At 40.7% G+C, this 23,554-nt stretch overlaps 1 protein-coding gene across 3 annotated transcripts; it reads left to right on the plus strand.

Moving 5' to 3' along the window:
* The first annotated feature begins 474 nt into the window (after positions 1 to 474).
* prickle3 (prickle homolog 3) lies at positions 475 to 22,355 on the plus strand. Of its 3 annotated transcripts, none has more exons than XM_044210722.1 (11): positions 475 to 695; positions 6,649 to 6,731; positions 14,872 to 15,055; positions 15,292 to 15,405; positions 16,667 to 16,804; positions 17,159 to 17,362; positions 18,076 to 18,262; positions 19,562 to 19,900; positions 20,020 to 20,325; positions 20,456 to 20,842; positions 20,938 to 22,355. In XM_044210722.1, exons 1-11 carry the CDS (start codon positions 654 to 656, stop codon positions 21,396 to 21,398), a joined length of 2,445 nt encoding a protein of 814 aa, XP_044066657.1. In that variant the 5' UTR covers positions 475 to 653; the 3' UTR covers positions 21,399 to 22,355. The 3 variants fall into 3 exon arrangements, with proteins under 3 accessions (XP_044066657.1, XP_044066658.1, XP_044066659.1); XM_044210723.1 differs by having other exon boundaries at positions 6,652 to 6,731; XM_044210724.1 differs by lacking the exons at positions 475 to 695; positions 6,649 to 6,731 and adding an exon at positions 10,603 to 10,784.
* The last annotated feature ends 1,199 nt before the right edge of the window (positions 22,356 to 23,554 follow it).

A 23,554-nucleotide genomic window follows, 5' to 3' on the forward strand; every position in this document is an offset into this window, starting at 1 on the left:
GTTTCCAGACGCTGCAGATAGATAAATAAAGACTAAACATGGTATGAATTAAAAAGAATAGGGGGGATTTCTAAAACAGAGTCGAGAGAGCAGGGTTTTTATGTACAGTGTTTAACTTCCTTGTAACCTGGGAGAAGTACAGGCCAAACTTTGGGATAGCCGCCTGCCTGCGTTCAGGTCAGTGGACGCGGGAGGTAAAGTTGGAGCTTCGTCAAGTTAGCTAGGTACTGTCAGGGTGGCGGATATGCGCCCACACCTTCAATATAAAAGCGGGGACGTTATCAGTTTGAATTAAACCAGTTAGCCAGTAAATATTTGTACCAATTAAATTAGCTCATGTGTATTTGATAAAAGTGGGTTTCTTGATTTGGCTTTTATTTTGTCTCTGCTCGAGATAAGTCCAACATAGGTGTTAATATGCGTTTTACGTTGAAAGCTCAGCCGGAAGGCAAATTTGTCAGTTAGGCTAGCTTGTCAGTTGAGTTGCCAAAGTAGTTAGCCGAGGCGGAAGGAGGAGTCTGCGGCAGTCTGAGGGGGACATCATGTAGTTTAACGCACACTGTGTGACTTGAAATATTTAGACCTCAGTGTTTCTTCCCTCCTTTTGTTCACTTGGAAACTCATTTGTGGTTTTTTAACATCCAACCGACATCATGTTCCTGCGCGGATCTAAAAAGCGACGGTCGAACCGCTCGGTAAGTGTCTGTTTTTTCCCCATTTATTTCTTAATGACTTTCACAACTCAGTAAACAGTTTCGGAAACCTGTTAACTGTTATACCATCTTCTTTTAACACACTTTCGGATTATTTATAAGGTGTTTAATTCTTTCTCTGCTTCACTGTAAGAGTAGACTTGAAATGAACTTATAGGCTATTCAAGTCAAACACAGAAAACAGCCCAAGCGGAACTTTGTCCCACCGTCACCTGGCTTTTGTGTCGGTACATTGATTTTGTAAACAAACCCTTACCTACACTTATGATAAATGATGTTATATTATTTTATTATACAGTGTACCATAAAGTCCTACATTCTTTGTTTCTTGAGTCATTTCGTGCGCCCCAGGTATAGTCAGGAGGGGTCAGACTACGTCATAGATTCTTACCTGAGCAGGTTGGGATGTGGTAGCTGTAACCTGAACATGTTTATTACCTTTGTCAGGTTTTCATTACAACAACAATTGATGCTCTGTTAAATTATGCTCTTGTTGGACTTTTGCCCAAAACACAGCCTATATGTTCAGGTTACTGAACAAATGAAGCTTGTTTTCGGACCAGACTAACAGCTGTGTGGCCATGAAACATCTGGCTCTGCAGCACACTTGGAATATATCCAGACAGTGACTGTGAATCCAACTACAATCATACCACACTACTTGTTGTAAAATTCACGTTCAAAGTGGACTAATAACAAACCAGACCATAATACCTTTTTCTGAAGTTTAACTCTGCGTTAGTAAGTTTGTAAATGTGTTTGTATTTAATATAGATCTTGCAATTTACATGTAACACATCCTTTGTGTAAGCGCTTTAACAATATTTAAACACTCAGGACACCTGTCCCCACCTGACACATACAATAACTACACTCAAGTATTAATGAATATCATCAATATTTTATGCAACACTCCATTACATCAGCACTATAAAAGGGAGTTTTGAATCATGTTACAACACAGATGTTAACAAATGCAAAATGTATCTTAAACACTATGTATATTGTCTTTATTTTATTGTTTTAACAAACTTAAAATGATTTGTAGATTATCAGAGCGGGGAATAGATCGATTTATGGTCTATAATATGATATTATGAGATTAGATATCATCTGTCTTCCTTTTCCTAACAGCTGCACTACAATTAAGTATTATCATTTTGTGTATTAATCTGATTGTTGTGGACGAATTAAATGAACAATTAATGTCTATACAGTACCTCCTTGGCTATCATTACAGTGATTTTCATCTCACGGACTGTGTTACCCATCCATTGCTTTATACAGTTTGGGACTCAATATGAAGCTCATGATCGTTCACAGTGTCTCAGATCATAGACTTCCAAAAATATGAATCATATGACTGTGAATTTACAGTTATAATATTATGTGATTTAAGATGTTGAAACACTTGTTTTCCCAATTCGGATTAGTCGGACCCGCTAACAGAAAACTGATATTACAATCTGACTGATCAAAGAAACAGTGTTGCTGTCATATTCCACTTGCCAATATGCTGAATATCTAGCAATTGGCCTTTTTCACAGCCGACATTTTGACATGTCACAGTAGAAAAAGCGCAGGTGTAAATAATAAATTTGTCTTGGCGGCTGGCTGTTTGATCCCGTCCAGTGAGGAGAGGTGCATCTACTCAGCATGCCATGGCAGCAAAGGCCCCTGACCTCTGACCCCTTCCGTTAATGTTTAACCCCTCCACAACCACAACATTGAGGACAGGAAAACCTAAATGACAATCACTGTCTTCTGTCTCATTCATCTTTCTTATTTAGGTTAATAAACTCTTTAGGTTAAAGTCAAGTCAAGTCTATTTTGATTTATGTTGCCCAATATCACAAATCACAAATTTAATTTGTGAAAAAGGGGCTAAAGTGTTTAAAGTGCTTTCCTCCTACGTGAAGAGTACCACTCACTTAGCGTTTAGTACGGGCATGTATCATTTAGGTGTATTAATTATCCATTCCCTTATATTATTGTAAGTAATAATGGCTGAACCAGTGCAGTTGCCTTTTGATGTCACAAAACAAAGCTGGCAGACTTTCAGTTTGTCCATTACCTGATTACACGGTTACTTGGTAGCAAGAAAGAGCTCAAGTAAACCAAGGCAGCGCCATGTGATTAAACCTTATACCCACTTAGTGAAAACAAAGGAGCTGATATGAAAAGTCTGACGCCGGTCTGAGTGTGAGCATGTGAGCTGATGTAAACTTGTGAATGTATTATTTACTTTACCCACGCTTAGTTTAGAAGAAACTTCCTACCACCACTCCCCAACACATCCTTCACTTGCAGCACAATAGGCAAACATCATTGTTGGGCCACAAACTCGAAGCATTATCTTTTGTGGAAAACTGAAAGGAAAAACACATGAAACCTACAAGTCTCTGTGTAGCCTTGACATATAGGACACATGATAAGGAAACATAACGCTAACTGGCAGCGGCTAATGTTCAAGACTTCAAGAAAAATCTGTTTTCATCAAAATACAGTCATTAAGGAGTAAATTAAAGGGTCCTGCCTATTTAAATTAACCTCTGTTTTTAACAAGGAGAAAACAACAGCTGTGAGGACCCAAGATGTTGATTTTTTTTCCATCTCACAATCTAGTTTGTGAGCACATGATGTGTTAATTAGAACAAAGTTGACAGATTTTTATGCATATTTGGATATGTGTACAGATAAGACCTCCAGATCTCCTGATCATTTTGTTTTTTTAAATTAACCTAATTGGATGGCGTGTGACCTTGCCAAAGTTGTAATGAATGTTGTGAAAACTCTCTAGGATGTTCTCTTGTTTTCTGTTTGCACATGATGGGACCAAATATTTCAGGTAAATTTAAAGGCTTTTCTCAGGATTCCTAATCCACCATTATTCATTACGTCATGATTTCTCCCGTGCTTAAACTCTTAATTACTATCTGTCTTTAATTGAGTGAGCGTCCATACTATGATGTTGAACCCCTTATCCCTTTATCCCATTATGCTGAGTTTAATCTAATGTAGGCAGACCTCCATCTCATCAACCACCTTAATTCTGGAGAAATTCAAGCACAAAAGCTGAGAAGCAGAGACACAGTGGGCTGTCATGCTACATCAGATAAATAATATTACTCTCAGAAGAACTTCTTTGTTTTATGATCAGAAAATGAACCTCAGTTGCCTGAGGTGGATGTTTTCAAACTCAAAGAATGGCTGTCTCTGGATTTCCAGAGGTCTTGCTATCTTAATTTTTTGGTAAGATTTTAATCAGACCTCTGTGAGCTTGATGAGATGGAAATCTGACTATTCAAGATTACCCTGACCTACAGACCATCGTACGTCTAATATAATGTGTACCCTAATACCTCAAATATTTCTAATCCCATATGTAACATAGCCAGCTTTAAGTTAAGCAATTCAAAACTATGGAAGTGGCTCATCATACCTATAATTCATACCTGTTTGGCTGACCTCTTTAAGAAAACTACCAGTCAAGTTCAGAGGCAACAAGCCTTCAACATCAGCTAGCTTGGTATCTCTTGTCAAATGTGTTTTTCCAAGAAGGAGAATAAAATCATAATTTCTGGATCTGTTTTCTGTTCATAAACGATGTTGTGAAGAAGTTAGTGCTGATCCCACCCCCCAAAATTGTCCTGTCAAGATGAATTGTTTGTGAACTGTACAAATAAAGTTAGGCTTCACTGAAAAAAGCAGATAAAAGAGTGCCTGAGTGGAGAAAAATGACACTGTAATCGCTTCAGTTCGGCTACAATTTCCAAAAGTGTTTTTAGCCTGTAGATATTTACTTTCATTCTGTGTAACCTTAATAAATGTAATATTTAGGAGTGTACACCGTACACCAGTGTGAAATGTACAGGCATTTTGTAGTGTGTGCCTCCTCCCTGGCTCAAGTCACCATGTCAGTGTCACAGCTCAGGAACTCGTTCCTAAGGAAATAACAACTGAAAGGTCCAGTCACCCAGAAATCATCTGTACGCTTCATTTAGCCCATCACCTTTCATACCTGGCTGTGTTAACGACAATCAAAAGTGCCGATTAACAAGGCAGCATGGAGCAAGACAGATCCCAATGCACGCAACACACAGTGAGGCATTTAAAAACAGCATGTAAATTATAGTTCACTGTCATGTGGGACTATTCTGGACTAACTAGTTCATGTTCCTACGGAACTGGAGACAGTCATCAGTGCAAATAGCACTGGAACCACGTACAAAACTACTCAAACGGAATTATTTCTACTTTGAAAAAAACGCAAAAATAATTTTATGTTCACAAGTACAAGAAAGCAAGCTGCTAATTGCTCCCAGTACATGTAGCTGTGGTTTCTCAATGCATTAGTGAAGCACTTACACCCCATACAACAAACCTTACAACCCTCAGATATCACCGAGATAAGCTAAGCAAACTCAGTGTTAATCAAAGTAATGCATTGCAGTTCTTGAATTTGTTCATAAATAACTCTGCATGGGAAAACAAGCTTGGCATGAGCACTGGTGGTTAGTGGTTAGAGCCGTTTACCACATGAGGTGTGTGTGGTTGTAAAAAGAAAGATCAAAACAGCTGAGCAGGTGTGCACAGGTACCTTGTTGTATCACATATCTGCATTTTACTGCTTTGCTCATTAAACTCTGTCTGTCTGTGCACATGCAAGTATTATGCATCTTTATGTGCAATCTGTCCATGTGTTTGAGAAGAGCAAATGTTTTTATGTTTGAAAGTAAGTTTTAAGTAAAGTTTTGTCGATTTTTTTTTTTTTTACAGACAGAACATATGAGACACATGCTTTGTGGAGTGGAAAACAATAGCGTCATTGAATCCCTTCAGAGGGGAAAAAGTAGCTAATAAATAGCTAAAAATGCACACACATTTTCTCAGCTGTCAACAGTAAGTTCTTATAACAGAAGGTAGAAGAGGTGCCCTAGAATTAAGGCATCAGAGAAAAAGAAAGTGGAGACAAAGTGACTACATGGAGAGGGAAAGGGTGCAGCTCTCATCCTGTGTCTGCTTCCTTCCTCTCATCTCTAAAAAGAGTCCCGTCTGCAGTCTATAGTCTGCATACACACACACATGCACACATGCTAGGCTGCAGGAAAAGAATAAGAGATATGAGGTAGTCGATTTAGTGCTAAGCTGTTCAGTTGCTGTTGGCTAAGTCAGATGCACGGCTCAGCACTTTTGGCAAAAGGCATTTTTGAGATTTTACTTCCCTCATTATTCTGTATATCCCATCACGTACAAAACACACAATATAACATTCCTAAAACTCACAGCTGAATATAACTGTGGCTAAGTTTGAAGACTGGTCACAAGCAAACAGGTTTACCTCGGGGCTAATAATGAAAAATTCTGGATATTATTTACAGTTTTTTGTGTCTTACAACATTTTGTCCTCAGTCCTTATTGCAATGACTAGTGATTGTACACACTCAACAGGAAAACACATTTGAGCACAGAGATGCATTCATACTAACCACCAGTGCTGTGATTTATGCACTGTATGCTGTCAGTCACGAGCTGTGTCAAATACAATATATCTATAAAGATGTTACACATGCCTGTTACTGTACTGTGCAACTATTCTAATGGTTTATATCTATGCCAGTTCAAGCGCACAGGATTTTCATAAATTGACGTCATTAAGTAATTCATGGGAAATCTATAGACAGCCCATACTCCACTCCAAACACCTTCAGTAAAAACTAAAGCAATTGACTCTAAGTGCATTCTGCTTGTGGTTTAAGTGGAAAAACTACTCACTCGCTCAATATGATGTTGATGTTTCTGCAGCCATGTCTAGCAAACACTATACGTGCTAACTATGTTGCTTTAACCTAACTGTCTTGCGATAAAAGGTATGAATGGTGCTCCATGGGAAATGATGTGAGCTGAATAGTGTTTGTGTGTGTTATGTTTTCAGCAGGAGGAAGAGGACCCAGACAGAGGGCAGCCCTGTATGCACTGTGGGGACCAGTGCCCCGGCTTCCGTGTCCATGGCTGGAGGTATGAACCGTAGGGCTCTTAAGCATTGCCAGCGCTGCCTGTTGCCTTAGCAGGAAATGTTTGTCTCATACTTTATATTCACCTTTGGTAGAGTTACTCTCTCTCCTGCTGCTGTTTGGATCTTGTGCAACTTCTGATAATAACCAGCTACTTAAAAGCAAGGTCTAAAATCAGGCTGTTATCAAAAGATGTGACACCCAAACAATTTTAATGTAATTTTGTGCACAGAAACAGAAGAATTTTTATTCAAACAATATTCTTTTACACACCAGCTATTATATACATTACCAGTATTTCTGATAACATGAGGCCAGTTAACATCCAGCCAGCAGATACATTTTATTTAATTGGCTGACTGTCAGATATAGTGTGCCACTATCAACAAGGACAAAATTTGACTGATTCTGATTTATTCACTAGACATAAAGACACTTTTCTTTATGGGTACATAAAAGTGTAATGAGTAGATATATAAGAATCAATAGTTCAGGAGTCAAACTGTGTGTGTGTGTGTGTGTGTATTTGCACGTCTTAGGAAGGACAGCAACATCGCTGCCATCAGAAATCCGCTTAACTGTGATCTGTGTACACAATACGTGCATATATACATTAAAAGACAACACACATGACGCAGTCAGGGCACCACATGATATTCACAGAGCCGATCAGCCCTATTGACTGTGGTCATAAAGAATCAGAGCTATAGACCCATGAATGCCATTAAGCCCTGACATCTGTAACAGAAGCAGCTGCATTTAGTTTGAGTTGACTTCATCTTCATGGGTCAACTGAAGCGCTACAGAGCAGCAGACATCCTGCAACATGCGCTGTACGTCTGCGCTCCAGCGATTTAAACTTAAGATCTAGTCCATGTCCTATGCCTAGTATTTGTCATTTTCTATACTGGAAATAGGGTCATATCCAGGAGGCGAAAGGTGAAAAGCATTGTGTTGCTTGATACAACGGATCATTTTCTTTAGCGCAGATCAACTGAGTGTTCATCTGGAACAAGTTTTTATGGACACAAGGCGAGCACTACTCAGCAGAAGGATGAGTGTTTCGTAGGATGTTTATATTGTGTTTTTGAATGTTCAGAGAGTTTTTGTAACTGTAGGAGTCTCTGCAGCAAAAACACTTTCAATTCTTGTAATTCCTGCTTTTTAAGCTTGGGCACAAGCCACTTGAAATGTATGTCAGCCGACATACCTCTTACACCTATTTGTTCAGGAGTTGTTAACCACTGTCAAAGGCCAACCTGAACAACAATTTATTTTATTCTGTTAAGCAAGTTCTTGCGTGCTTTCATTTGAGCCCCCTTTTCTTTTCTCTCCCTTCTTTAGTCCGTTAGTGAATATCCAGCTGGTTGGGTCTCTTGGTTAGTCTAATCCTGTCAATCACGCTAATAAGATTAGGCTATACTGCTGTGATAGTAACCCTCTTTACCACTTCATACCTCCCTCTGTCTCCCCCACTGTCTCCCCCTTTCTCCATTTCACTGCTGCTTTCCCTTTTCGAATGTGACATTTGTGTTTCATTAAAAAAAAATCTGTATTTCTTTATTACTAATTATTTATATAGAGTGTAGAAGAAGCAAAGAGTCAAACAGTTGGAAGGAAGCTGTATGATCCAGATTATACATTTCATTTTTTTCCAAGTACATTATGTTGTGTTTAGTGGTTCCAGACTCTAAGACTGTAGAGTACAATCACCAAGTTTGACACACAGCTAGATGAATGAAAAAAGGGAAGAAGATTTATTTCTGGTTACGAAGGCTGCGTTCACAATCCCAGATGTGGCACTGCATGGCTGAGGCTGACTGTGGCTCAGTGATGGAGAGAATAAAACAAAAGGCACAGGAATGCGTACTTCATGTAACCAAAAGACTGTAATTGTATCTTTTAGCTTTTTCAGTTCTGTTCCCTCTATTCAGGTCAAGACAAAAGCTTAGAAGTTAGGATGTAATCTAAAACATGTGTGCTGCTCTCTACCTCCGGCCACACTCTGGTGTAAGTCTAGCCCCTGTACGTATCGATCTGTTTACAGTATGTTTAATCTGTGTAGAAATAACACAATGCTGTGGTTTATGGAAGATTTTCAGTTATGCATTTGGCTGGAGGACAGATCTGAAATGACTGGGGGAGGTAACAAAGGGAAATGTCTTGTTTAGACATTTCAAATCTTAGCTGATCCAGGAGAATGAAGAACATGATAGTGATTCAATGATTGAGATTTATGGGGGTCAGTTTTTAAGACCCCAGAGTCCGTTGCTAATTGCATCTTCCTTAATAACCAATTTAGAGTCACACCTTCCCTTATGGAGAAGACAATCCAAGTGACCACAGGCTTGACTGCTGATGCTCGCTGAGAGGGAAGTGATCCATCTTCATCTTGAGCTTTCTCAGACAGAGCTTAGACTGGGGTGGGGGGCAGATGGTGCTTCCGCTGCCCAGCAGCGAGCAAATTGAGTTACTTTTGACCCACAGGTCCCCACCACGCTTCAAAAGTGTTCAAAGTCGCCATCGCCATTAGTCTGGGTGGCCATGCGGCAATTACTCAGTTGCTAATTAGTGGCAGAGAGTTATAGGACAAGGCCCATCTGTTTCTTAGAATCAGATCTAAGGAGGGCTTCATTTTACCCCACTGCAGTCAGTCTCAGTTATAGATTATCACACCAGCAGTACACATTTAAAGCAGAGGATTATCTTATGGCTGCTACACTGGATTCCCCACCAGTTTTAATAACTATAAACTTACCTGCAATATGCCCAAAAACAGTGGTTTGGTTTTTTGAAAGTTAGTTGTCTAAAAACTCCATTATGGTAGGGCTAAAAGTTAACTAACAATTATTTTCATTATTGATTCATCTGCCGATTTATGTTCTTGATTAATCAAATCAAATGACTTGTCTTATCTGACCAACAGTCCAAAATGAAAAGATATTCAGTTTAATATCATACAAGACAAAGACGAGCAGAAAATCTTGACATTTTAGAAGCTGGAACCAGAGAATATTTGGTTTGTTTGCTTTAAAAATCTGAAACTATGTCAAAATAATTTCAGATAAAAAATGTTGTCAATTGACTAATGAATTAATCGTCTATCTGTTGCAGCTCTACGTTGCAGCTGTTACAACTAAGCCACATTGCTGACTGATGCTGGAGTTGTTGAATTGTTACTTTAAAGATCTTTTGCGCATAAAGCAAAATAAAAAAACAGAAAAATCAATGAAAGAAAGATAAGTGAATAATGAAGGATCTAAGCATTCTGTGTCTTCTTTAGCAGACGTGTCCTTACTGATATTCATCCTTAGTGATTGAACAAAGTCAGATGAGCTGGCATGAATTCAGAGATGTGTCGTGACTTCACTAAGACTAAAAGTCACGCTGCCTGCTTGATATTTCACCAGGGACACTTTGTTGTCATGCATGCCCATCTTGATCGCATAATATGACAAATACTGCACAGCACAGCATTGCTCATAGGCTCAAAATCTGCTCCACTTTTTTCTATGATTAATAACTGCATCAAAGCAACAATCGTCCATCTGTTGTGAATCAGTTACTGCAGTCTGGTCAGAGGAGAAAAGACACAGTGAGTTTTTACACTTGGACTCTGATGTTTCATATCTTCAAAGGCAGCGTGAGTAAATTGTCGGGCTTAATTGAAATGTGTAATAGAAACGCCTACTGCATGTGTACTTTAGCTTATCTTTTAAAGTAAATTTAAAAATCGCATGTGTGTACCTTGAGAGCTGTGTTTGTATTTTCTGTAGTTCATGGTTGTGTTCAGTGCTGTGGAGCCTTTTGTTTGAGCCCACTGTCAGCACAGAGGAAGGTGGGAGTCGGGGGTGGCGGGGACATTGAAAAGACCCGAGCAGACAGAGAAATTACCACATGGAGAGGAGCTGCCATAGAATATCCTGCTCTTACTGACAGACAGGCTGACAGGCAGGCAGTAGTAGTAGTAGAAACCTTCACAGTTTCAGTGGAACACAAGTCTGGATGGGACAGCGTCAACAGGCCAACCTGGACTAATTTGTCATGATTACAGCAGGTACTGAAGAAACCATATTTTACTGTCTAACAGGATTAGAGGGACTAGAAACTCAAACAGTCGTTAAGTTGAAAGATGTGGGAGGCTGGAGTTTTTATGTGTGTGTGTGTGTGTTTAGATGATAATTCTTCTTGTGTTTCATAGCCTGACTTTATGTTGTTTTGTACACATATCTGTGTGTGAACTTTAGGTGCAGAACATGACGTCAAGTACAGTTAGTGTTGTTACTCACCTGTCCTGTACACAGTTGGCTGCATTTAATGTATCTTAACAAGAAGACTATATGATATCTTCATGGAGATGGCATTTTATTTAATGATGTAGAAGAAAAACACATTTTTCAGTAAAAGCTAATTAAGGCTGTTGGATTTCCAAAAGAGGGGTGCACGGTGGCAGAGCGGCTACAGCTCCTGCCTCCCAATAAGGAGATCGTGGGTTCGTGGGTTCGATTCCCGGACCAGACCAACATCACACAATCTCTCTGGGTGGAGTCTGCATGTCCTCCCCGTGTTACCGTGGGTTCTCTCCGGGTTCTCCGGCTTCCTCCCACCGTCCGAAGACATGCATGTGTAGGTTAATTGATAACTCTAAATTGCCCGTATTGAATGAATGTGTGAGTGAATGGTTGTCTGTCCTTGTCTGTGTCTGTGTTCGCCCTGCGACGAGTTGGCCACTGTCCAGGGTGTGCCCTGCCTAAGGCCCGAAGTCACTGGGATAGGCTCCAGTCACCCGCGACCCCCTAACGGGGACCAAGCGGTAGAAAATGGATGGATGGATGGATGGATGGATTTCCAAAAGTTCAAATGCATTTATTTCAGCTCTATAAAGTATATTAGTATATCAATATTTAGTTTCTATTTACATTTTCCATCTAATACTCCTATTATGACTACTCATCATAATGACAACGCTGTAATCCTGTTGGCAGATAATAAAGCACTTTGCTTTAATTATTATTATTTAGTTCTAATTATGTTGTTTATTATCTATGAGTGGATTATCTATAGCCGGTAAACATAAACAAAGATACATTATTAACAACAATAACAGCACCAGCTGTACCAGCAGTCTCAGTAACAATGTTTAAATGTTCCAAGCAAATGTAGAGGCAGATTGTTGATTCCTCTCCAAAGCAGCATCTGCTGTGTCTCTAACACTGCTGGTTACTAACACACATGGCTGGTTGTGGGTTCAGTGCAGTTCCCTTATATTTGTTGGTTTTTATTTTTAATTACATTTGTCTGTGCACTTTTATTTAGACATTTGCACTCAAGCTCATGAGTGTTTTCCCACGATGAAATTTAAGGAACTACAAGTTGGTGTCTTTCCTCATAATCGATATTTCAGACACCACTAGTTTGATTTTGACTAGTGCTGCAACTAACGATTATTTTCATTCGATTAATCTGACAATTAATTTCTCAACTAATTGTTTTGTCTATGAAATGCCCAGAGCTCAATGTTGTCATATGAATTGTTTTGTTTGACCAACAGTCCATGACCCAGAGTTATAATTTATGATGACATAAAACAGCAAAACAGCAGCAAATGCTCCCATTTGAGGAGGTAGAATGACTAAATGTTTGACATTTCTGCTTTGAACGTCTTGAACGAATAATCAATTATAAATATAGTTGCGGATTTCTGTCAACCAGCTCTAATTTTGACAACAATCTGGTGAATGATACATTTTACCATTTACAAATCTGAAAACTAAAGTGAAAACTATCTAGTCGTACTCATAGCCATTCTTGCTCTATAAATGTCTACCCAGACAATCAAAGTATATTTTATTGGATTTTCCCTCATTTGGAACTTCCTATTAATTGTTTGACCTATCAGCACCAAATGTGGTACATGTAACCAGCGGGGACAAAGCCTAGTTGTATTACATCAGAGGCTTGTGACTCAAATAATTGAACAGGACAGGGCTCAGCACAGCAGGGAATGGTAAATTGCAGTGTTGAAATACCCTTCAGAAATGTGCTGCTTTTAAGTTTACTGAAGTTATGATTAAAAAACCTCTTGCTAAGCAAATGAGAAATAAAATGTTTTGGAATAGCATTCTGTGTCATACCATAACTATACAATACACCATACTTGTGGTGCTGATTTGCTCATTTGTGGGTTCAGCGTTTTGTCTGTTGTATATGTAGTAAGTCCCCATGGTTTAGGTTTTTACAGAAGAAGTATATTTAAATGTTTTGGTATGTGCACAAACCAGTCTTTGGTCAAACTCTGCCCTAATGGCAAGATATCTGTAGAGCAGCCTGCGCAAAGAGAGACATGATTTGAGACTCTCCTACATACTTTCATACCTCAAATTCATTCAAATTGGCACTTTGTCATCTCCCAATTACGGTAGGTTGCATGTGAGGGTTGGCACCCACTGGTGATTATATCCCTGTTACAAATGCTTTCATCATGTGGAGGCTGGTGGTGGTGGGGGTTGGAGTGGGATACTGGTGGGGTGAGACCGGGTGTATCTGCCATCTGTCCCATCATGCCAGGTCTCCGGCTGTGTCCTCCTACCCGCTTACACAGGCATGTGCCTTGCAGTCCCCCCTCCCCTTTTGCTAACACACACACATACAAAGGCACACACACACACACAAATACAGCTGGGGTCAGATTACAACATGGCTTAGCCTAAGCTGACTTGCTGTGTTTACTATTATTTATATTGGTTCTACCTGCTTGGCGACCACGGCCATATAAGGTGCCAACACAGGACATCTGCATGTTACAGGCATATACTGGCCTGGGCCTGAGAAAAGGTACTGGGATCCCATAGCAGCATTTATTTTCTCTGTTTTGTCAACTCCTTAGCAATTAACTTGTGTTGGGTAAAGAGAGTAGAGCACATTCAATCTGACATGCAGCAATTACTAGTTGCTAACATTTCAAAGGAGCTAGACCTTTAATGAGATGATTGATTAGAAGAGGAGCTCTCATGTAGTTGTGTGTGTTTGTATGCTAGCTTTTTGGTTGCGTTGGGGGGATGGGTGCTGGAATAAAGCAGCTTTGTGCCTTGTGAACTTGAGCCACAAGTACCAGCTGGCAGTCTGTTATGCAATCGGAACAGAGATGTACACAGGCAATACATGCTGCATATGGCCACATTGTCGCATCCACACACATAAGTGACACCCACACCTCACTGTCACCTCAGGGCGCTTTAATCTGACTCCACCGGTCCCACACACAGGCACACCCACCGCCAGACTGAATGTGGTGAGGAGTCAGAGGACAAGATGGGGTGTAATACGAGGCTGAGGGAGATTATTGCTCCCATCTTCACTTCCCTCTCTTAACTGCCCCAGGACTGACAGCCAGGCTTATATCTGTGACCTAATTTCCTGCTTGTTTGGTAGTAGTTTGTTTGGGATGTGCTGGGCCTCATGCAGATCTGGTGAGATGTTGGTGTAATGTGGGCATTAACTGGATTGTCCAATCCTCAATAACATCTGCGATGTTGTGTAAATGCATTAACACTACACACTATACATAAACTATACACTATTTAGACGATTTTTTGTTCTGAATTTTCTGTGAAGGAGTTTGTTTTAAATGATCTGAAGATTGTGCTTTTGAGTCCCCATATGACAACTGTTGTATTAGTCATTTTTTGCTGCAGGGAGTATAGTTGAGTCAACCTCAAGAATGTGTGTGGGCAGGTTTGTGACATAATGTTTCCAACGCAAAGTGTGTTCATAAATAATAAAGTTACAAACTGTGGGAGTGCCCGTATGAATGTGGTGTAAACAGAGTTATTACTTTAAGAGCCCTATTGTTTGGCTTTGTTTAAGGAGCTGGCCTTACTACCTTGGTTAAAAAATCAACTGAACCTGTTGGCTATTTTTAATTTTCTTTGTATTTCTGCTTTGTCAGATGGTATCAGAGGGACTGATATACATCTGAAGTCTTGAATAAAATTTTAACACTGTGGTTTGCACCTTAGTACCTGAAGCACCAGGAGAACCCAGCTGTGATATTTCTTGAAATATTTGACATTTGATAAGCTTTGACTTGTATATCAGTAAAACAATGTCCCCAAGGATGAAGCCCAAAGCCCTTGTCTCCACAGGAAGATTTGTGTACACTGCAAGTGTGTGCGAGAGGAGCATGCCGTGCGCTCGGTGCCGGGCCAGCTGGAAAAGATGATGACGAAGCTGGTGTCAGACTTCCAGAGGCACTCCATCTCCGACGACGACTCGGGCTGCGCCTCCGAGGAGTATGCATGGGTCCCACCTGGGCTCAAGCCCGAACAGGTAACAATCAGGGTGATGAGCAGACGCAGAGTCGAGACAAAAATTAATGCTACACAGGCACGCTTCTACTTGGACATGTTCATACATACACTCAACAATTTGATAACTATGGGAAGAAATACAGTGTTTTTGATTTATGACTGCAATTGCAATAAATTGCTCTCTAAATAAAGTACCCTCTGTACTCATTACTCATGTCATTGCCTTTATGTGAATACACTTGTCTCCTCATACAGGTATACCAGTATTTTAGCTGCTTGCCAGAGGACAGGGTGCCTTATGTGAACAGTCCAGGGGAGAGATACCGAATCAAACAACTGCTGCACCAGCTTCCAGCCCACGACAGTGAGGTAACATCACTGTGACTGTGACTTTGGATGTTTTAGTCTTTGGCTTCACTCCTGGTGTATTGTAATAGTGTGGTGCCAAATACATACAATCTTTCAGTCTAGTACGTTTGCTAAATCACAATACAATAACACCTTATTATTATTATTATTAATTCTGAGCTTTCAAACTCCACATAGATGCTGTTATAAAAACATTAAACCAAGGTCTGGCTATTCTTTATATTTCCAAACATAGTTTTTTCTTTTAATGTCAGGAAAAACCTTGTCACCCAATTGTGGCTACCCACTATTATGTGTATCCACTAAATGTAATTTAGAATTGTTATGGTGATTTATTTGAAAATGTATGCATCGTACCCATCATTGTGATATGTATGAGGCTCTTAATGCCAGAAGAAAATTTCATTGGTTCATATTCATTTTTAAATGCATTTATTTTAAGCAGTTTCAAACAGCCACATACCTCAATGTATTTATTAAGACACTTCGGATGAATTTTGCCTCTCTGTTCCCTCAGTTTTTACAGAAACTATCATCCTGTTTTAAGGCTCCATTTAGCTGGAATACTTTACAGTCAGTGGTGGTTGCAGTGTTGAATGTATGTGTGGTGTTGTGAAGGTAAACCAAAAATATGATGGTGAGAGAGACAGAATGAGGATGAGGAGCCAGCCTAGATAACCGTAGACCAGCCTGCCCTGGTGCATGACATCAGGTTAGATGGCTCTGCCTATCTCTACCTGCAGGCAACCTGCAAAGGGAAAAACACAAGACAGCAGGAGGAGCGCTGACAGTCAGAGGCTGTCACACATTACACATTAAATCCACAACATCTTTTGGATCATTCAAAACTAGCCTTTTTTCTTACTTAAAATCCAGTAGCTCTTGCTTTTAATGTTCACTTTCATAATTATGAGTTAATATCATGACAATGATTATGTTATAATTTTTATTTACTATTTGTCATGGGTTTTTTTCTCACGTTGTCTTCTCTTTTTTTCTCTGTGTTTTCTATATTTTTACTGCACCATCCAATAGTTAGTCAAATTGAATGACTTGTCAGGATCCGCTTGAAAACGATATGATGCATCTCATGAGGCGTATCCTATAAACAATGATTTTGTTCTAAATTATAATTATAAGATTATTAACACGACTATAACAGATAGATTTAATTAATCTTACTAAACCTAAGAGATAAATGAGATTTAGAAATACCTTTTGTGCGCACATGTCAACAAGAATATCAATGTGTTTCTTGCAGCCCCAGTACTGTAACACCCTGGACGAGGAGGAGAAGAAGGAGTTGCGTTTGTTCAGTCAGCAGAGGAAAAGAGAAAACTTGGGCAGAGGCGTCGTCAGACTCTTTCCAGTAACTATGACAGGAGCCATCTGCCAGCAGGTAGAACAGCATTTGTATTTTATGTTTAAAAAAACGTAGCAGATTCCCTCATGAAGCAGGCCAATATAAAGCTCAAAAACAACAGTGCCCTACATTAATGCATGCAAGTGAAAGTCTATTAAAACACATCAGAGCCATACAGAAGACTTTCTTTTCATAAGACTGGAACAAGTTCAGGTGCAAGTAAGTGCAGGCATAGCTCAGGGGCCACAGCACACTGGGATTAAATGATTACAGGGCTGTATAAGCAAATTGCTGTGTGACCTGCAGTGTTCACCATTTGTTAAAGGATATACCGTTTAACTTCCTTCCCTCTGCACCACACCCCCACCCCAACCCACTCTATTTTTCCAGTGCGGCAGACAGATCTGCGGTGGAGACATAGCTGTGTTTGCCAGTCGGGCAGGACACGGCAGTTGTTGGCACCCTCAGTGTTTCCAGTGTGCCTCCTGCAGTGAGCTGCTGGTCGATCTGATCTACTTCTACCAGGAAGGACAGATCTATTGCGGCCGGCACCACGCTGAGAGGCTCAAGCCCCGCTGCCAAGCCTGCGACGAGGTGACTGTCTCACCAAGATCCCCAACCTATCGAATAAACTCTCATCAGCAGCAGGTCTCTAAAAGCAGTGTAGTGGGAGAAAGCAAGAAACTGAATATCCCACTGTTCTAAGGGGAATATTTAACTTCATTGTACCCAGTTTAAATCTCTTTCGCACATGTTTCCTTTCTCTTTCTCTCTACTGTGAACTGTCCACTGAAGGCAACATGTCTTGAAAACATCTTAAAAGAACAAAACAGGACTGTGAGTGAGCTGTGTAAGACGTGAGGCTTTTTGTTCAAAGGTAACCCGTGTAGAAAGATCCTTTAATGTATCTTCAAATGAATCATCAGGCCCTGTCAGGTGTTTTACTATTGCTGGATTTTTATCATTTCCCTTATGAGTGCATAGTGCATAGAGGGGTATTTGCAGATTTTTCTGTCTGTCTTTTTTTGAATGGCCTCAGAGAAGAGTGTGACTTAAGAGATTAGTTGACGCAGTTGACTAATGGATCTGGCACGACTGACCCACAAGAGTTCTTTAGACCCAGAGGATGGCTAAGCCTGCAACAGGGCGCCGATAGTATCTTTTTTCCCCCCCATCTTGTTAACCCAAATCCTCAGTACTCATTTTTATGACCATGATTTGTTTACTTCTGTACCCATGAAATCATCACTGCTGTGCTGAGTGACCCCTCTGTCTCCCTCTCTGTTACTGTTGTCTCTCAATCCCAGATTATTCTAGCCGATGAATGTACAGAGGCAGAAGGAAGATACTGGCACATGAAGCACTTCTGTTGTTTTGAATGTGAGGCTGCACTGGGCGGTCAGCGTTACATAATGAGAGAGAGTCGACCGTACTGCTGCTCCTGCTACGAGTCCCTGTATGCAGAGTACTGCGATACCTGCGGAGAACACATAGGTACTGAATTAAGTCCAAAGAAACTCATTTACTGGGGTTTCTATACAGCTAACAGCCATTATCAGGCAGTAGCCGAAGATTTTCTTCACTATTTCTTTGGTAACATTTTACTTTAAGTCCCCCCTATTTAGCATTTATAAGCAGTACACAAAACATTTAATAAATGGTTCATAATACACTGTAATGTAGTTGTGAGCAGATATAATGACATTTTTAAGTGTTTATTACTGTACAGTATTTGTCTACAATTACGAGATTACAGGACATATATTATTATAACTGTGTTTTGGTGCCCACCAAAGGAGTTATAGTTGTAGACAAACACTGCTTACAACTTCATTATAGTGTGTTATAAATTATTTATTAAATGTTTATATACTGCTTATAAATGCTAAATAGGGGGACTTAAAGTAAAGTGTTATCATTTCATTTTAAGAAACTAAATGATTGAGAAATATTTCATTTTCATCAGTAGTAAATGTAAATAAAGCCGCTTTCAGATGTGCAATTCGTTACATAAATGAGATGGCAATTTAACATGTTGGTCTAATGTTTGATTAAGGGCCTGTTTTACTTGAAAGTCACAACAGTAATCTTACTCCGTCGGACTTAGTAAGATTCCCGTAACAACAACACATCTGTAAAACCTCTAACACGGCACAAGTCTGAACTGAACGCTGTCAGTAAAGGCCACAGCAGCACAAGGTTAAACATGCAGAGAGAAATTTAACACGTCTTGTTTGACTTATTACTCTAATGTATCACTTAATTATCATCTCTTTTACACAACAAAAACAAAAGCAGTTTAATAACCGAGGAGCACTGCGAATGAGCTCATTTTAAGGTCATGTCAGATCAGTCTATGAAAATTATTTTTTTCCCCCTCATGGTGGCGAAAGAGGTTTGAAAAAAAAGCCTGCATACAACCACAGTAATATTTGGACCAGCTGTCTCCCTCTTTGTATTTTACATTTTCACACATGCCAGCAGCATAGATGAAGTTATGAGTATCCAACAAAAATCCTTACAGACACCCTCTGATCAAACAACAGTCTTGCCGTAACGCATTGTCTTACAGGCAGAGGAATTCTCTAATAAATGGTGATATCCATGAAAATATTTATTAGGCAACGTTAAGTATTGCATGTCTGAAAATGGCTTAAATGTCATAGATAACTGTAATATTAACTACTGATATGTATACATACTGTATACACACACTGAGATAATAGAGATAGATTTTCAAATTCTGTAGCTGACACAAATGAGATGTGTAATCATGAAATCCTTTCCTCTCAGGTATTGACCAGGGCCAGATGACATACGAGGGTCAGCACTGGCACGCTGTGGAGTCGTGTTTCTGCTGCGCCCGCTGTAAACTACCTCTGCTGGGGCGTCCCTTCCTCCCTCGAGGGGGGCTCATCTTCTGCTCCAGGTCCTGCTCGCTGGGCGAGGACCCCAATAACTCCGACTCCTGTGACTCGGCGCTGCAGAGCAGACTGCCTCAGCATAGACGCTGTGAGACAGCAGAGAAACACCTGCAGCCACAGTGTGGTTCTCCACTGCAGCCACTAGAGGGCATCAGCCCCCCTATAACTCCTACAAAAGACTGCATTCATACTGCAGTGGAAAACAGAGGTGATCATGCTACATTGGTATTATACTCAGATGCTATGTAAGTCGCATTGCCAAGAAATGACCCTGTAAGTTAAAACATCTTGTAGAGAATATTCTCACACATTTATTGCTTCTCTCAGGCGTCCACTGCACTGCTCCAGTTCAAAGCGGAGTTCCTTCACCCAGTGGTCATCCTCATCCAAGGGGCTCCTACTCACCTCTTCCCCACATTCATCTAGGAAATGGCTTAGGTCCATCTTGGCCCAGCGACCTCCCACATTACAGTTTACTGCCAGGGGACTGTACTATCAAACCTCCTGTCGGTGGTCTTCAGTTCCAGGGAGAGCTGAACGGAAATACTGGACTAACTGGTCTTAATTCAAGAGGAACCTCTACTGCTAAAGACTGTAGGAACTGGGTGGAAAGGACAAGTCAAGTTATGCAAGGTATCACTGATGCTTCACACGCTTCAAGTGCTTAATACAAAAACAACATGGTATCAATATTATATAATTATATAATCTCACCTCACTCTGTCTTAACTACAATGTGCCCCCCGTGATTTTCTCTCCGCAGTGTCTCCTCATCAGAACAACTCACATGTAAACCACCTCACTTCACGTGACTCGCCTCCCCTCCCGCCCAACAACCCATCCATCCTCCCACCTCCTCTGCCCGTCAAGTCTCGTGACTTGATGCCCCGGGAGTCACCCCCACCAAACCTCCCCCCACCAGAGGAAAGACCCTCTGATTCTCCGCCCCCGCTGTCTCGCAGTGGCACAGCTAGAGTCAGTTTCAGAGAACCAATCAGCAGCAGCTACTCTGTTGACGAGGATGAAGATGAGAATGAGGAAGAGCTGCAAGAGGGCGAGGAAAACCAGCAGGACGAAGATGAGGTGGAGGGAGGTTTTGGAAGCAGGTTACATCTACAGAAAGGCATCCCGCCACAGATGGATCTACTGGGTAAGAAAAGGCGTTTTGAGAGTTGAATATTATCTCACATGAAATTTGGGAATCAAGTTAATTTTGTTTTTGTTACAATTTCTATTCCCAACCAGATGGATCCTCTTACCACCAGCGGAGTCTGCGGCGAGGGTGGAGCCGGTGCCGTATCCCCTCCGACCCTGCTCTCCACCCGGGAGCAGAGAGGCGCTCCCGACGCTCGCGACCCGACCGGCCTCGGCTGGACGCCCTGGAGTGGAGAGGCGAGAAAGACAGGGACAACAGGGGCTCCGCCAACGCCTCCTCACTGACCCTGCAGCCGGCCCAGTACAAACATGAAGACTCCTGTTCTACATGCACTTCATCCTCGGACTCAGAAGAAGAGGGCTACTTCCTGGGACAGCCCATACCTCTGCCCCCGCAGCTCCGAAAGCAGCAGCCTGAGGAGGGCAAAGACAGAAAGGTAGAAGAGGAGAGGGAGGTGCAGAGAGACTGGGGACTGCGAGGCAGCCTACGGCGGAGAAGAGCTCACAGTCTCGGTGCAAAGGACAAAGATAAAAACTGTGCTATCTCCTAACCCCTAACAACCAGTAACATCAAAACACAGCATGTTTTGTTTCTAAATTATGAAGAACTAAGAAGAACTAATGGCCCTTCATTACTCTGGTGTTCAAGCTGTTGATCAGTTTTACGATGGTGATCATGATTAAATCAAACACATGTGCAGACTTTGTTCCTGACACACTGCTTAGCAAATGGAAGCACAGTAAACCTCAGAAAAGTCACTACCTTAGCTTTATGGTATTGACTTCTCATTGTTCGACTTTGAGACGTTACAGTGTAAATGATGTATGAATCATGGGAGTAGTGATGAATGTGGAGTGATTATTGGTAACATTTATGTTTGGATTATATTCTAACATCCAAGAGAGGACTCATAACGATGTTGCAGTTTGTTTGAACACAAACTGTCGTGACCCTGAAGTTAAATGTTACTGCTTTTTAACACCATAATTTACATATGCAAACTTACAGTAGACCAGGAACTGACAGCACATTCCTCCACCACACTTTGTTAAAGGATTATTAAATATATCTTATTTTCAACTCTACTGTAACCATTTTCCTGTGCTTTTATGTGCAATTTGAATATTGCTGTAATATATTACAGATATAAATACTAAATGGCCAAATAGTATGGGATGGAGTGAGATGACTTCAGCTAACTGGTAGTTTTATACTTTGGAAATCAAACTGATTGTCAAAATATCACATAAAGGAGAATTTCAGTGGATATTGGAGGTGAAGTTTGTTGTGTGTGTGTTGTATAGTCCATTCGAAAAACTGCAAAGTCATGTCTTCAATCAAAAAAACACTTTTATGGCTTTAAGGTCATTTATTTTTCTATACTTGGTGTAGGTCACTTTTCTTTCTTGTTTTATTTTGGGTAAAAGGAAGAGATTACAATGTCAGTTTCTGTTTCTCTGATTGTGTGAGACAATTTAATAGTGATATTAAATTTGTCTAAATTGTCTGTCTTGCTCTGTACTTTATTCCACACTTTACACACACTCCACATAGACCTTTGAACAGCTGAAATTAGTGTAGCTGAATTATGACACCAGCAAACAGAGAGTGCTTATCATCTAGCCAGCAACATAAAACAATGGCAGGCTCATGTGACCAAAGAAGTCCAGTTTACATCCTTGTAGGAGAGTGATTGGGCCAATCAGCAAGAGGGGGCGGGCTCAGGAGAAGCACACATGAGTTGTCAAACAGGTTTATCTTGTGCTGAACACAATTCACACACATTCTTCTCAGCAGGACAGCACAGTGTGTTCGCTGGGATAAAACAAGAAACCCAGGAGAGGCTAAGGACATCAACAGGGACTGTCAAGGTGAGTTTTTCTGTAGAAATGCCAAAAAACAAACAAAAAGTCTAGTAACAGCTAACCTACACCTTCAATACAAGCAGACCTGAGCTTGTCAGGGCAAGACTAGTACGTAGGCCTTGAGTACATGTGGGACTTTTGTTGTTTACCTGCCCCTTTGTGTTTCTCTTTCATTTGTCTTTGGCTTCCTGCTTCGCTCCATGTTTGTCATTTACTCTCAATAGCAGAACAAGCTGGAACTCAGAAACACTAAATTAGTGGCTCTATTTTTGTTTGTCCAGCCCACCTCTTGACATTCCTCTTTGGTTTGTAACACACCAGTCTGCTACCTTAATGATATATATCACAGTGCTGGTTGTCTTTACAGGTAAAGGGAGAAGATTTTGTTTTTGTAAAGTGGGGGTGATCTCTGTAGACTCCGAGGCCGGTAAGAATGGAGGTATAGAAAGTTTCACAGTTTTTGAGTTTGGCCTGGCTCAAAATGGAATGGCAAATATGTAGAGAATGTGACCAGCAGATGCAGAGTGTTCAAGCGGCATATTTCAAACACACACAGTATCTTAAGTATATACAGAAATGCAGAGAGAGTGCCTGTATTTATCTAGTCAGACGCTGATAACTTCACACAAAGAGGGATGGGTTAACAGATGCTAAGTTGAACCTCTTTGTTTTGACTTTACTTAACCTACAGAGGAAGAAGCCCTCTACAAACCCGAGCAACTGGCTGCTTTATTTAAAGATGAGGAGTCATTGTTCCCATAGCAGCTGCTGGTGTGTGTGTGATCTGCTCTGTATTGCCTCCAGACAATAGCTTGTTGACAGCTGTCCTGATGCACCTCCC

The sequence above is a fragment of the Siniperca chuatsi genome, linkage group LG10 (genome assembly GCF_020085105.1).
Source record: "Siniperca chuatsi isolate FFG_IHB_CAS linkage group LG10, ASM2008510v1, whole genome shotgun sequence".
Taxonomy (NCBI): domain Eukaryota; kingdom Metazoa; phylum Chordata; class Actinopteri; order Centrarchiformes; family Sinipercidae; genus Siniperca; species Siniperca chuatsi.